This window comes from Theobroma cacao, chromosome 5, assembly GCF_000208745.1.
Source record: "Theobroma cacao cultivar B97-61/B2 chromosome 5, Criollo_cocoa_genome_V2, whole genome shotgun sequence".
Classification (NCBI taxonomy): Eukaryota; Viridiplantae; Streptophyta; class Magnoliopsida; order Malvales; family Malvaceae; genus Theobroma; species Theobroma cacao.
The window spans coordinates 1424854-1437963 of record NC_030854.1 but is presented as its reverse complement, the minus strand read 5'-3'; the positions used below and the strand labels follow the sequence as shown (position 1 = coordinate 1437963).

At 37.2% G+C, this 13110-nt stretch overlaps 3 protein-coding genes across 4 annotated transcripts; 2 read left to right on the top strand and 1 right to left on the bottom strand.

Moving 5' to 3' along the window:
• On the top strand, positions 367 to 2921 carry LOC18597692 (aldo-keto reductase family 4 member C9). Its single transcript, XM_007026856.2, has 7 exons — positions 367 to 710; positions 827 to 877; positions 1078 to 1154; positions 1256 to 1343; positions 1613 to 1888; positions 2063 to 2311; positions 2629 to 2921. Exons 1-7 carry the CDS (start codon positions 591 to 593, stop codon positions 2713 to 2715), a joined length of 948 nt encoding a protein of 315 aa, XP_007026918.2. The 5' UTR covers positions 367 to 590; the 3' UTR covers positions 2716 to 2921.
• On the top strand, positions 3416 to 6467 carry LOC18597691 (aldo-keto reductase family 4 member C9). Its single transcript, XM_007026855.2, has 8 exons — positions 3416 to 3598; positions 3704 to 3841; positions 4157 to 4207; positions 4302 to 4378; positions 4882 to 4969; positions 5093 to 5368; positions 5457 to 5702; positions 5835 to 6467. Exons 2-8 carry the CDS (start codon positions 3710 to 3712, stop codon positions 5919 to 5921), a joined length of 957 nt encoding a protein of 318 aa, XP_007026917.2. The 5' UTR covers positions 3416 to 3598; positions 3704 to 3709; the 3' UTR covers positions 5922 to 6467.
• On the bottom strand, positions 6249 to 12740 carry LOC18597690 (delta-1-pyrroline-5-carboxylate synthase). Of its 2 annotated transcripts, none has more exons than XM_018121491.1 (20): positions 12538 to 12740; positions 12311 to 12382; positions 12082 to 12185; positions 11860 to 11962; positions 11591 to 11752; positions 10830 to 11107; positions 10234 to 10384; positions 9957 to 10121; positions 9726 to 9803; positions 9533 to 9622; positions 8876 to 8962; positions 8674 to 8760; positions 8501 to 8597; positions 8324 to 8427; positions 8065 to 8140; positions 7630 to 7780; positions 7450 to 7518; positions 7109 to 7175; positions 6965 to 7035; positions 6249 to 6586 (listed from the first exon to the last, which is right to left on the bottom strand). In XM_018121491.1, exons 1-20 carry the CDS (start codon positions 12586 to 12588, stop codon positions 6499 to 6501), a joined length of 2151 nt encoding a protein of 716 aa, XP_017976980.1. In that variant the 5' UTR covers positions 12589 to 12740; the 3' UTR covers positions 6249 to 6498. The 2 variants fall into 2 exon arrangements, with proteins under 2 accessions (XP_017976980.1, XP_007026912.2); XM_007026850.2 differs by having other exon boundaries at positions 12082 to 12136.

Below are 13110 nucleotides of genomic sequence, written 5' to 3'. Positions count from 1 at the left end.
CTGGATGTTAATATAATCTTGTCATACGAAAGTATCACAAAACTATCAACATGACATTTTATCATTTATTATAATATTTTAATATATCACGTTAATATTATATGATATATAATAATAAATAATATAATTTTTATAAATTATACTATGCAAAATACGAGAGTATCACTTTAATTGGTTTAAATACGAGGAAAATGGCATTAAAAATCAATAGTAATTCGAAGCATAGGCCCACCTGACAAAGAATTCGATCTCCGACCAAAAGTCATTCAAAAAAATCAAATCCTCGCGGTCCGCAGCCTTTACACGTTAGGCCCACTTTCCGTTTTCCAGAACAAACAAAACCACAGTAAAAAAATCACCACCGTCGAATTTCCATAATAGTCTGATCGAAGGAACACGTGGCGGAAAGACGAAGAGATTTCTCAAATGATCCCCCACTTATAAAAGGCGAGGTGTTGTCGCTTTCTTCTAGCTGTTGTTGTTGCCACCAGTCACTCTCTCGCTTCAGTTACTCTTTGCTTCCTCTTTGATTCTTCGCATTTCGCGTCGAATCCACGGGCTTCCTCTTCGTAGTTGTCGGGAAATCACAAATGGCGAGTGAAATCAGGTTCTTCGAGTTGAACACCGGAGCCAAAATTCCGTCGGTCGGTTTGGGAACTTGGCAGTCTGAACCTGGCCTCCTCGGCGCTGCTGTTGCTGCCGCCGTCAAGGTACATCGTTAACAACTGTTGTTGAACGTCCTCACTTCGTTGAATTCTTTGTCTTCATTGGAAATGCACTTTGTTGATTGTCGCTTTTTTCTTTATTTTTTTCCTGTTCTGTTCAGATTGGATACCGCCATATCGACTGTGCTCAAATATACGGAAACGAACAGGAGGTAACTTTGTGTCCTGTTTGGCTGTATTTGCCTTCTTGTTGGCAAAAGAAAAACTTTTAGTAAAAAGGAAAAAGTTGATGTTTGGGTGCATAAATAATACTGTTCGAATAATTAATATTAAAGTTTTATTTATTTTTAAATGAATATAGTGAATTATTAGTGGTAATTAATCAATGTGTGCATGTCTTTATTTGTTTTAGATTGGGTTGGTTTTGAAGAAGCTGTTTGAAGATGGTGTGGTGAAACGAGAGGAGTTATTTATCACCTCGAAACTCTGGTTTGTTTTCATTCTTCTTTGTTATGTTAATCCAGGGATTTCTTTTTATTTAATTTTTTTTGTTTATTAAGATTACTTTCTAACGCTTAAGTTATGCACAGGTGTACTGATCATGCACCCGAAGATGTACCGGCAGCATTAGACCGAACTTTGCAGGATCTTCAGCTTGACTATGTTGATTTATACCTTGTATGTATTGCTTGATCAAAGCTACTTTATCATACCCGTTTCAGTGTTAAATGCAGTTTCTAGGGACAGGGTCATTCCATATTGAAGCTAAGTAGAAGTTATTTTTTGATCATCTCATCCTCTTAGTCTAGCTACCTTTGCCCTGTCTGGTGTTAAGAATCATATTTTAAAGTTGTTGAGTGTATTGTTCGTCATTAGTTGTTGGAGAATCTTAATGTATTATTTAAGGTGCTTCTCAATTGTGACTAATATGGGTGTTTGTTGTTAAGATCCATTGGCCAATTCGGATGAAGAAAGGGTCAGTTGGTTTTAAGCCTGAAAACCTACTTCAGCCGGACATACCTAGCACATGGCGAGCAATGGAAGCACTCTATGACTCTGGTAAGGCTAGGGCTCTTGGTGTTAGTAATTTCTCTTCAAAGAAATTGCAGGATTTGCTGGAGGTGGCACGTGTTCCTCCAGGTGTTAACCAGGTTGAGTGTCATCCTTCATGGCAGCAGACTAAGCTACGTGAACTCTGCAAATCCAAGGGCATTCACTTATCGGTGAGCATACAAATCTTGTGTCACTTTGTGTTAGATTATTGTTTGATTGAATTGCCAGGAGCCTTTATTTTTTGAAAAATACGAGAATTGCCAGAAGCCTTCGATTGGGAAAATATTAAAATGCTTTGGCCCTTGTGCTTTTTACTAATAATGAAATGGTATATCATCTTTCAGGGATACTCCCCTCTGGGTTCTCCTGGCACAACATGGCTCAAGAGTGAGGTTCTTAAGCTTCCAATTCTAAATATGGTTGCACAGAAATTAGGCAAAACTCCTGCACAAGTTGCTCTTCGCTGGGGACTGCAAATGGGTCATAGTGTGCTTCCCAAGAGTACGCATGAGGAGAGGATCAAGGAGAACTTTGATGTCTTTGACTGGTCTATTCCTGAGGACTTATTTGCCAAGTTTTCTGAAATTGAACAGGCAAGTAGCTATTACATTACTCAGCAAGAAATGTTGTTATTCAGAAGTAGGAAATGCTAAGTGCTAACAAGTTAATTGATTAATTCTGATACACTTTTGCTCCACTATCTTAAATGGACATTAGCCAATGATACTGCTGTTAATTCTAATATAATTGATTAGTTTCTCCATCATAATGCGTAATTTCCTGTGTTTTGATGGCTATTTTGTGGGTCACATATCATCAAATAATGTTTTGCTAATTATGAATCACTAGGCATATTAGATATTATCGAATCTGTTATCCTGAATATATGCTATGTTTTCCAATTATGCAGGCACGACTGGTCAGGGGAAAGTCATTTGCCCATGAGACTCTCAGTCCATACAAGTCTGTTGAAGAACTTTGGGATGGTGAGATTTGAGCAGTTGAATACTGGATCAATGGAGTATTAGATAGATCAAAGAAGAAAGGAGAAACTATTTGGGGTGGGAAAAAATGAACACAGGGAGGTTTTAGGTGTTCTTTCATTTTATGTATCAGCAACTAGCCAGCGAACTACTATGGTCAATGCACCATATTGTGCTTGAAAACCATATCATATAACCATTAAATAGATCTTGATCTTGATCTGTGGTCCTGGCCTCCCCTACGAGTAAACAAAGGAAACAAATCATATATAAACCAAGCTGAGCAGTAGCAATCTTGAGTATGCGCCATGTCTCCAATAATTTTGCACATTTTTGTGATGGTCATAATTAAAACCAATTCATTTATATTCTGGAGCAGGATAATGGAACTTGAATCCAAGGCAAGTCAATATCATAAGCAATCAAACTATGGCAAAGACTCAACCTTTTCCCACCAATAGGTTTGCAGACATAGGGTCAAAGAAGATTCCAATAACTGATCCAATTAATTAATCTAATAATAAACTAATTCAGGATTACAATTCACTAAAAAGGCAATTTCAACAAGAAAGACGACACGTAAGCTCTTTTTCCTATGTTTATATTTTTGGGTGAGAGTGTCTTAAAGCTTTTTTTTCTTAGCTGTTTTTTCGGCTTTGGAGTCCATAGGAAGATCCAACCCTATAACCGCTAGGAACATAAATGAATGATACTTCCATATAAATGTGTATAAATATGTTACATGTGCATCTCTGCTGACAATTGGACAACCTGGGCCTAAAACTGACCACCAGTTGCCGGGTCTGGAGCTGAAGAATCGTGAGTTGGTGACTTCCTGATTTGGTTATCTCTTTCTCTTTCCGCCAGAAATCTGCTGTTATCATTTGGATCAACAGGGTATCTTCATTGAAACCGTTTCTCTTTCAATTGAATTGTAATGTGCAAAAGTTAAATCACTCCTGGTGTTTGCTCATGGCTTTGGTTATTGACTTATTCCTGTAGAGTAAAATGGACAAGGAAAATGGACATGGACCTTTGTATTTTGAACTTAACACCGGAGCTAAGATGCCATCTGTTGGTTTGGGAACGTGGAAAGCTCCTCCAGGTGTTGTTGGTGATGCTGTCATTGCTGCAGTCAAGGTTTTATCTTTAATTTATTGCCTCTGATATGTTGTTCTTCCTTGTTAGAACCCTGTTCTATTAATTTTTCCCAGGCATTACCCTTTAATGATCCTATTTTTTTATCAATTTTCTTCTGCCCAGAAGGTTGCTTCTGCCTTTATGATCTGGAATTGCAATTTTTAATTGACTTGAGGAATGTTGTAGTATAAGATTGAACTTTGTGAACAATTCATTTCCCCAGTACAGTTCAGATGAATTACCAAGTGTTATTACAGTTAAAATGGAAAACAACATCTGAAGCATTGATTACTCTGGTACCATTTTTTGTTGCAGGCTGGTTATAGGCACATCGACTGTGCCCATGTTTATGATAATGAAAAAGAGGTCAAATTCCCCATATTCTTCTTTTCCTTTTTTAATTTTTCCAATTTGTTATATGGCTAATTGTTTCTTTTGCTACATGTTTTAATGTATGTAGGTTGGGATTGCATTAAAGGAACTCCTTTCCACAGGGGTGGTGAAGCGCAGTGAAATGTTCATCACATCAAAACTATGGTATCTGTTGTAATCTTCCTCTTGCCTTCTGTTTTGAGCTCTGATTGCTTGAAGGAATAGTTGGATTCGCGTTACTTAGCTTTGGAAAACCTAAATAAACTGTTTAATTAGTTGTATGAATGTTTAGCTTTAATACCCAGATGTTTTTTTTTTCGAAAGTAAAAATTTTATTAGTTTCGAAAACTAGTATATCATAACAAGTCTTGAATCTTTTTTATAGCAGACTTTTAGTGACGTAAGAAGTCAAGTTATTGAGAGAAAAAGAGTAATACAATTACAAAAGAAACTAATTACACAACTAATTCATCAAGTTACCAACTAATTCTAATCCAGATATACCTACCCATTCATCAAAATACCAACTAATTACACAAAAGAAACCATAACCCAAGCATACTGTGTTTACTTAAAGCATCTAGTATTCGCTCCACCAAAAAAAAAAAAACACTTGTGATTGGCTTTTGTGACTTCAAATTCTTTTGTTTTTGTTGACACATATACAGGTGCAGCGACCATGCACCTGAAGATGTCTCAAAGGCATTGACCAGAACTCTGGAAGCCCTCCAACTTGACTACATTGATCTGTATCTTGTATGTACCTGTACTCGTAATCCTAGTAGGAAGATCTCAAATTACCTCTGAAAGCAGAATTAGTTCATCCCCAATTTGGATATAAGTTTGAGCTGCAATTGATAATGCTTGAAACAATTGCAGATACATTGGCCATTTCGAACTAAGCCTGGTATGCGAGGGTGGGACCCTGAAATCATGGCTCCCTTGTGTCTTCCAGAGACATGGAGTGCAATGGAGGGCTTGTATGCGTCCGGTCAGGCACGGGCCATTGGAGTCAGCAACTTCTCTACTAAGAAGCTGCAGGACCTGCTCCAGTCTGCGAAAGTTCCGCCTGCTGTCAATCAGGTGGAATGTCACCCTGTTTGGCAGCAGCCTGGGCTACACAACTTGTGCAAGTCCACGGGAGTTCATCTATCGGTATAATGCCTGATTGATTTTGTTTTTATCATCATATACACGCAAATCCTTGATTATTTGAATCATGTGTATGTCAATATTCTTGCAGGCATATTCCCCTCTAGGATCTCCAGGGACTTGGATTAAAGGAGAAATCATGAAGGAACCAGTTCTGATTGAAATTGCTGAAAAACTTAACAAGTCTCCAGCACAAGTTGCTCTGCGCTGGGGTATTCAGAGTGGTCACAGTGTACTTCCAAAAAGTGTGAATGAGTCCAGGATCAAGGAAAATTTTAGCTTGTTTGATTGGTCCATACCTCCCGAGCTCTTCTCGAAATTCTCAGGCATCCACCAGGTAAACTTGTCTTGTCTCATGTTCGTATTCTGTGGGGATAAAAATGGCTCATCACATGGACACACATGCATGCATAGTAAAGAATTTCCACTGCCTGCCACTGAATAAATCTTTCCTCGTTTTCTTCTGCCGCAAAGGCTCCTCAGAGGGGAATTTGCAGTTCATGGAACTCGTAGTCCTTACAAGAGCCTTGAAGAACTGTGGGATGGTGAAATATGAGAGGATGTAGATTCTATTACTTTCTGTGTTTTGTCTAAACAAAATTGAGGAAGGTCAAGTTTTCATTATCAATCCATTACCAGAATAATAGGACAATCCAGATTCTCTGCAACAGTTAGTCATAGATAGCAGTTGCATTCTGAACCGTAGTTTTTCCATTTCTGACTACTTTCGAAAAGTTTTGTGTTAATTCAGGAACAATGATGTTAATCGCATGGAATACAACTTTTCTTTTCTTATGAATGAATCTAATGTTTACATGACTTCTAGTGATCAGGAATTCAATTTCCCCTATGAATCTTTCACCTTCTCAGATAGCCAACACTCTTAGAAACTGCATTTTAAAATGCTTATCCATTAAAGGAGGTAATTATACAGGGCTCTGCGCTGAGCATGATCCAGACAATAAAATTCTGGAAAGATGATCTTGATAAGGGTGAAAAAAAAAATATAGTAACGCCATGCGCAGTTACACAAGCAGTTCTGCAGTACTATATTACAAGATAGAAACTAACAGTAAGCATGGGAAAGTGAAAAAAAAAAAAATCAACATTTTCCTCGCATCTCTTGGAACAGACTATAATTGAAGTTGCAGGGGAAGATCCTTGTGGCTGTAAATAACCCCTTTGTCTCCATCAACCACCTGGCCACTCCCTCTCAAAATCCTACAATTATAACAGGCAGGTATTTAGAAGATGTAATGTCTGGTGCATGTTGACAGAACATTCTAGTCTAAGGAAATTGACATTTTGCATTAATAAAATCGAGACATCAGAAATCAAGATATTGAGAAGAAAGTGAAGAATAGATAGAAACGCAGAAAAAAAGAAAGAGCATGCTAAGCAGCTCATGGCCTTAACAGAGCAAATAAAGATATGTAGAGATCAGTGCTATAGAGACATAAAGAAAATGTAAATGGAAATCAGGAGCATATTGAGCTGTCGAACATTATTTATGCTTATACTGTTAACAACAAAAATGCTCATCAATCCAGATATTAATGACATAGTTTAGGAAGAAAGATCAATCAGAAACTTGCATACCATCGAGTTGTTAACAATCCTTCAACTCCGACAGGACCTCGGGCATGGATCCGGCTAGTACTTATCCCAACCTGTTAAAATCAAAGCATCAAATAAACACATTGACCTTGTTGTTCAATACCAGGAATTTGGAAGATTGAGTACCTCAGCACCAAGTCCAAATCTTGCTCCATCACAAAATCGGGTGCTTGCATTATGAAATACTGCAGCACTGTAACAAAGATAGATAGCAAATTGCAACGTCACCAACATCAACCACACAATGGGGAAAAAATAGTTACCCAAATTAAGATATGCAACTCATAATGTGCAATCATTTGCGCAAATATGAGAACAATAACAAGTTAATGTATCTTATAGACTGAAACATGACAACCAGAAGAGAGAAGATATCACTTCATGAATAACTGTGGTGATAATGAGATATAGTCATATAGTACACTTGTGTGACTGTCCAGTATATCTTCAAACATAAGTAAGCCTACCTGTCGACTCTATTTAAGAAAATTTCAGCAACCTCATGATTTTCTGTGACAATGCAATCAGTATGAGAACTGCAGAGAAAGCAAGTTACTTAATATCTGGAGAGAGGAAGCAAAACTATTCACTGGATAAACAAAGCAATCAAAAGTATAAGAATAAGAATTCTTAGAGACTTGACATGCCTTCCATGTTGATGTATATGGTCAATGGCAGCCTGCACATCATCCACAATTTCAATTGTGAAAGCCATTGAATTGTACTCATGATGAAATGAATGCACCTCTGGAATATTTAATAAAGAAGACGCTCTTGGTCCACCATACAGGATAACACCTGCAGCAGATGAACTTGCAATTGTGAAGCTTTTGCTCAAAAGTCTAATCCCATAGATAGTTGATACATCTCTAGATAATCCTTTTGGGCACTACTATAACTTTTTCCACATGCAACACACTCAAAAAAGCGAAGAAAACAGTACAATGACATTCAGATCGGGTTACATGATCATGTAACAATACTATGAAAACCACCAAATTCATTGAATTAGCATATCGAAAGACTAAGTGATTTTAATTTGAAAACACTAGGTAGTGAAACAGCCATTCATATAAGCAAACCTTCATGCCGGAGTTCCACAATAAGCTCATTGAGCAAACCATTATTCGACAAATCCTTGTGTACTAGAAGTGTTTCCTGGAGATAGCATGGTTAAGAAACTTTAAAACAACTACATAAAAAAATAAGAAATTTGTGCAGGATAAATTATATGAAACAGAATGCATGTGCATGAAATATGCAGTTAACTCTGTCAAATATAGCTATGGGAACACAAGCAGAAATGGTTGGTAAATCTCATAAACAGTAAACTGAAATTACCATAGCATTACAAGCTGCAGGATAATCTATCTTTGCATCCAGAACAATTTGCTTGGCCATATCCGCCTTAGCTGATTTGTCAACATAAACATGACAAATTCCATCTGGAAACAAAAGTTGAAACTTCAGTTGAACTCCATCTTGTGGACCATCAAGGAGCCACACTATTTTTCTTACCAGCATGACCAAGAACAGGAATTTTTGTTGAATTCTTAATTTGAGAAACTAGCTTATTGCTGCCTCTGGGGATCACAAGATCTATCACATCATCAAGCTGCAGCAAAATAGAATTACGTTAAAAACTATCACATAACAAAGAACTATCATCAAATTTACATCCTGCAACTCACCTTAAGTAAATCAGGAATATCCTCTCTTGAAGCCACAAGTCCAATAAGTTTATCTCCAATATTATTTGGGATGGCCGAAGTAATGACCTGACAATGTAGAAATTGAGATTATTTAAAGCAGAAAAAATAGTGAAGGGCACATAAAGTAATAAGGCTTATGCTTCAATACAAGTAAATATTTGCAGAAACCCAAAGAGCGAACCTTGTGCAAGATTGCATTTGACCGCTTAGCTTCTTTTCCACCTTTCAGCAGTAGGCCATTCCCACTTCGAATGGCTAGTGAAGCTATCTATTGAATCATAAAGGGAAAGAAAAAAGGTGGTAAGATAATCAAGAAAATATTATAAACCCAAAAATACAGATTAAAATGAAAATGGTAGAAAAGAGGATACAGCGTAAAAATAATATTCCAAAGCTAGTGAACAAACAATCAAAAGAATCTTCATGCAGTAATCAAATAAACCAGTATTGAACTTCAATAGCTCAGGTTCCATCTAGCAAGAGAAAGCATTAGACTCTATGGTATGAAGAAGGAATGTGACTCTACAGAATGCGGGCATTCATTCAAAGTCAAATGGTAGATGATGTGTCACTAAAATAAGACACAAATGATGGTGTTAACCGCAATGAAGATGACATCTGCTTAGCAGACCTAGAATCATGTGGAAATCATCGTAACACAATCAACCACAAAAACCTGTTGGCTAATTATCCCTTAAGATGCATGAGAAATTGATGGCCCAAGTTCACAAGCAATCATAAATTCTTTACATAAGACTGAAGCATAAGTGTAATCTCACAACACTCTTATCGGCTAAAAGATACCAGTTAATATGACTATAAGTGAATTATCTGTTACCTGAACAAGGGCATCAGGTCGAGACTCAAATACAATCAGCAAGACACCAAGAGGACATGATGTTTTCTCCAAGATGAGTCCATCTGCAAGCTGGGACAAGGGCAGTAAAAGTAAGAGCCAAAACAAGTGATGAGGACAGAAAAGAGACACACTACTATTCAGATATTTTTGAACAAGATGAGTATTTTCTAACCTCTGTTCTCTTTAAAACACGACCAATAGGCTCTTCCATGTCAGCAAGTACACGAATGGATTTTGCAAGACCAGCTATCTGTAAAATAAAAAAATCAGCATGAAACATGAGGTTGTGCTTGTGAAAAATATTAATGGAACAGGCATGGATATCAAACAGCAGCAATCACACAAAAAATTGAAAATTGATTTATTTGTTATCACATGAATCCAGGAATCAACAAATGCTTGCCTTCCCAGGCTTCAAAGCCAAACGAGATATTAGTGAGGTCTCATATCCAGCATCCTGGGCAGCTGCAACATCAGCTTCGTTTTCAACCTTAATCAAACTTTCATTCGCCTCAAGGGCATCAGCTATGTCCAGCAAAATTTTCCTCCTATCCTCAGAGTGCAGTGCCTGCAATTAGATCATTTCCAAAAACGTTCAAACTTAACTTCTTCATCTAATAGAACATGGAGCCTAAAAGAGAGATTTTATGGTGACTACAGGAAGCAATGATTCTTCCCACCTGAAGTCGTCTAGAACAATCCCGTGCTGCAACTGCCATCTCACGTGCACCAACTTCTTTAACTGATGTCCATAAGTGTGCATCTTGATGAAATAGGGTTCCAATTCGCTTTCCTTGGAGTACCTTTATAATGTTGTCAGTGGCATAGCCACTTCAAAAATAGAAGTAAAAGCAAAATGAGAAGTGTGATGACAAAACAATTCATAGTAAACAAAGAAACACATGCTTCTTATAAGTATTAAAATTTTAAAGTACGAAATAAAATTATTAAACACCCAGTGATTGGTAACAAATTAACAATGAATATACTCTTCAAATACTATTTTCATCAGAAGAAACATCAGCATGTTTTCCACTGATAAAGGAAATAAAAGGTTTTAAAAACTAAGAAATGAAGGGGAAAAGAGGAGATCTAATGAATTGACTAGGATGCAGAGGAGTGGCTAATGATATTCTTCAAATGAAACAAGGTTTTGCTAACCCACTACAAGGAATTCCAAATTAACCTATAAAGAATCTCCCTAGCATGAACGAATTTTGTCAAAAATTAAACAAGTTGGTTGTTAATAGGTTTGTGGATTTGGATCCTGGCGTACCTAGTAATAACAACAGGGATACCAGCAAAAACTGCACAGAGAGCAGCATTAACCTTTGCAGTCATACCCCCTCTACCCAGCCTGGACTTGTCTCCAAACGTTATTTCTCCTTGATGTTTTTCTTTTATATACGTATGGATCAGCTTTGAGTTTGGATCACTTGGTGGTCCACTATAGAGGCCATCCACATCACTCAACAAAACAAGGAGATCAGCTTGCAGTTCCAGAGCTAAGAGACCTGCCAGGCTGTCATTGTCCCAGAATATCCCAGAAGAATCCTGAAATAAGAGTTACAATCAATTTGTCAGAAACAAAATAAGCAGCTTGAAAGGAAGAATAGAACAAACAGAAGGTTTCTCTTTTTGGCACTTCGGACATAACAAAGGCGAAAAGTCGAACTCGAAGGCTCAGTAGAAAAGGCCTAAAAGAAAAAAGTTTCACTATAACCTGTTAGTATCTCATATCGAAACTTAAACACTGATATCACCAGAAGAAAAAACTTAAACCTGTTAGTATCTCTTTTTGGAGCGTTTTTTCATTCTTGGTCATTCTAGTTTAGTAAAGAATCTTTTGATATCACTAGAATGAATAGCAAAAGCGAATTCAAACTGTTTGTATTTGGTTTAAACACTGATTGTATTTACTCTTTGTAACTCTGTTGCAGTTTCCGGCTTTTGGGTAATATGGAATGAAAATTTTCATTTATCAACACAACGAGAAAAAAAAAAACAAATTCAAATTAGGGGAAAGAAGTTGCATACCTGATAAGGCGCTCTTCGAGTACTGACTGCATCATTCTCATTGAAAATAGGAATAACTTTCAAAGCTAGTAATGATTGCACTGTTTCAGAGAGTTGCTTTCTGAAACTAACACTCCTAAAATCACTATCCGTCACGAGATGTTGTGACGAAGTGACATCAAGCTGCATAAAGATTAAGAATAATATTAAAGCAAGTAAAACACCGAAAAAGAAAACAAGAGGTTGCCAAATGCATACTACGCACGACTAGAAATCATATTCTTTTTCACCTGGCTAAACAAGGTGTCGTAAAGAGCCATTAAACTACTCTGCCCAACAGCAGCACATGCCTTCCCATCGAGTTCAAATTGTAGGTTTTGAAGATCAGCCAAGCTACAAAACGAAGAAAAAATCTTTTCATACAAATTTTCTCAGAAGGCAATAACTGTTTTATGTTTATGACCAAAAAAAAGAAAAGATAAAGAAAGAAAAGGGTATTTAAGAAATGACACCTGCTGTTAACCAATTTCCTGTATCTAAGCCTTTGGCGACCAAGACCAACAGCACCTGAAGTGACCAAAACAATCTCATAGCCTTGAGAATTTAGTTCCTTAAGCTGCAACCAACCAATTCATTTAAAAAATTAACAGTTTTGTTAGCCACAACATCTCCTTCCTAGAGAGATGCTGCAACAATGGGACATCAAAAGTCCCATCTTTCCCTTGTTCTTTCAACATTTACCTGCTCACATAAAGCTCCAAGCCTCCCCAACGCTAATCTCCCATCAGCTCGAGTCACCACTGCTGTTCCCACCTTTTTCAACCAAAACCCATAAATCAAAATCAATCCTTTTTAACTAAAAACATTAAATCAAAACCACATTATCAAAAAAAAAAACAAACCAAATTAACCAAAAACTCAAAAAACCGGTTCAACATTTTCCCGGAAAAGAAAAAAAAAACAGAAACCTTGACAATGAGACGCTTGACATTTGTCACAAAAGCACGAGAAGGATCCATGGAGTCCACTTTTAAGCGAGTGAAAATCAACTCGGTCGAGTCAGGCAATCAGTTCTTTCTTTCTTTCTTTCTTTCTCGTGGGCAGAGTGTGACAGAGAGCGAGTCTGAGAAGAAGATGATGAGGCAGCCGCAGCGGTTTGCCACGTCCAAGTAGTTCCAATATATAGTGGTCTGAAATAAAGGGGGTGAAATTAAATAAAAAAGGAAAATAAAATTAAAAAATTGTTTATAGTTTGTTGCAGGAGTTTAGGGTGGGTTGGTCCGTAGGGGAATCCTGGCAGAAGCAGTCACATGGGGACACAGATGACGACATGACAATGAGTATTATTAATTTAGTAACTGACGTGCGACGAGGAAGGGTTCCATTGTTTACGGGACACGCGCCCCTATTTCCTCGGATCCTTCGTTACTTTTTTTTATCAGGAAATTTAGTAAGTCTCTTTATGGATATCCAGCAGGATTTTAAAAAATAGTATAAATTAAATCCTATAAATATCTTTCCGAATAAATTAAATTACAATC

What these genes read in the sequence shown, in the direction of transcription:
- LOC18597691 (XM_007026855.2), top strand. Translation starts at nt 3,710, where the DNA reads ATGGACAAGGAAAATGGACATGGACCTTTGTATTTTGAACTTAACACC. An exon ending in ACTACATTGATCTGTATCTT is followed by an intron (nt 4,970 to 5,092) that starts GTATGTACCTGT and finishes AAACAATTGCAG; the next exon opens with ATACATTGGCCATTTCGAAC. An exon ending in AATTCTCAGGCATCCACCAG is followed by an intron (nt 5,703 to 5,834) that starts GTAAACTTGTCT and finishes TTTCTTCTGCCG; the next exon opens with CAAAGGCTCCTCAGAGGGGA.
- LOC18597692 (XM_007026856.2), top strand. Translation starts at nt 591, where the DNA reads ATGGCGAGTGAAATCAGGTTCTTCGAGTTGAACACCGGAGCCAAAATT. An exon ending in CTGTTGCTGCCGCCGTCAAG is followed by an intron (nt 711 to 826) that starts GTACATCGTTAA and finishes TGTTCTGTTCAG; the next exon opens with ATTGGATACCGCCATATCGA. An exon ending in CCAAGGGCATTCACTTATCG is followed by an intron (nt 1,889 to 2,062) that starts GTGAGCATACAA and finishes ATCATCTTTCAG; the next exon opens with GGATACTCCCCTCTGGGTTC.
- LOC18597690 (XM_018121491.1), bottom strand. Translation starts at nt 12,588, where the DNA reads ATGGATCCTTCTCGTGCTTTTGTGACAAATGTCAAGCGTCTCATTGTC. An exon ending in ACGACACCTTGTTTAGCCAG is followed by an intron (nt 11,753 to 11,859) that starts GTGAAAAAGAAT and finishes ATCTTTATGCAG; the next exon opens with CTTGATGTCACTTCGTCACA. An exon ending in GTGTTTTAAAGAGAACAGAG is followed by an intron (nt 9,623 to 9,725) that starts GTTAGAAAATAC and finishes CCCTTGTCCCAG; the next exon opens with CTTGCAGATGGACTCATCTT.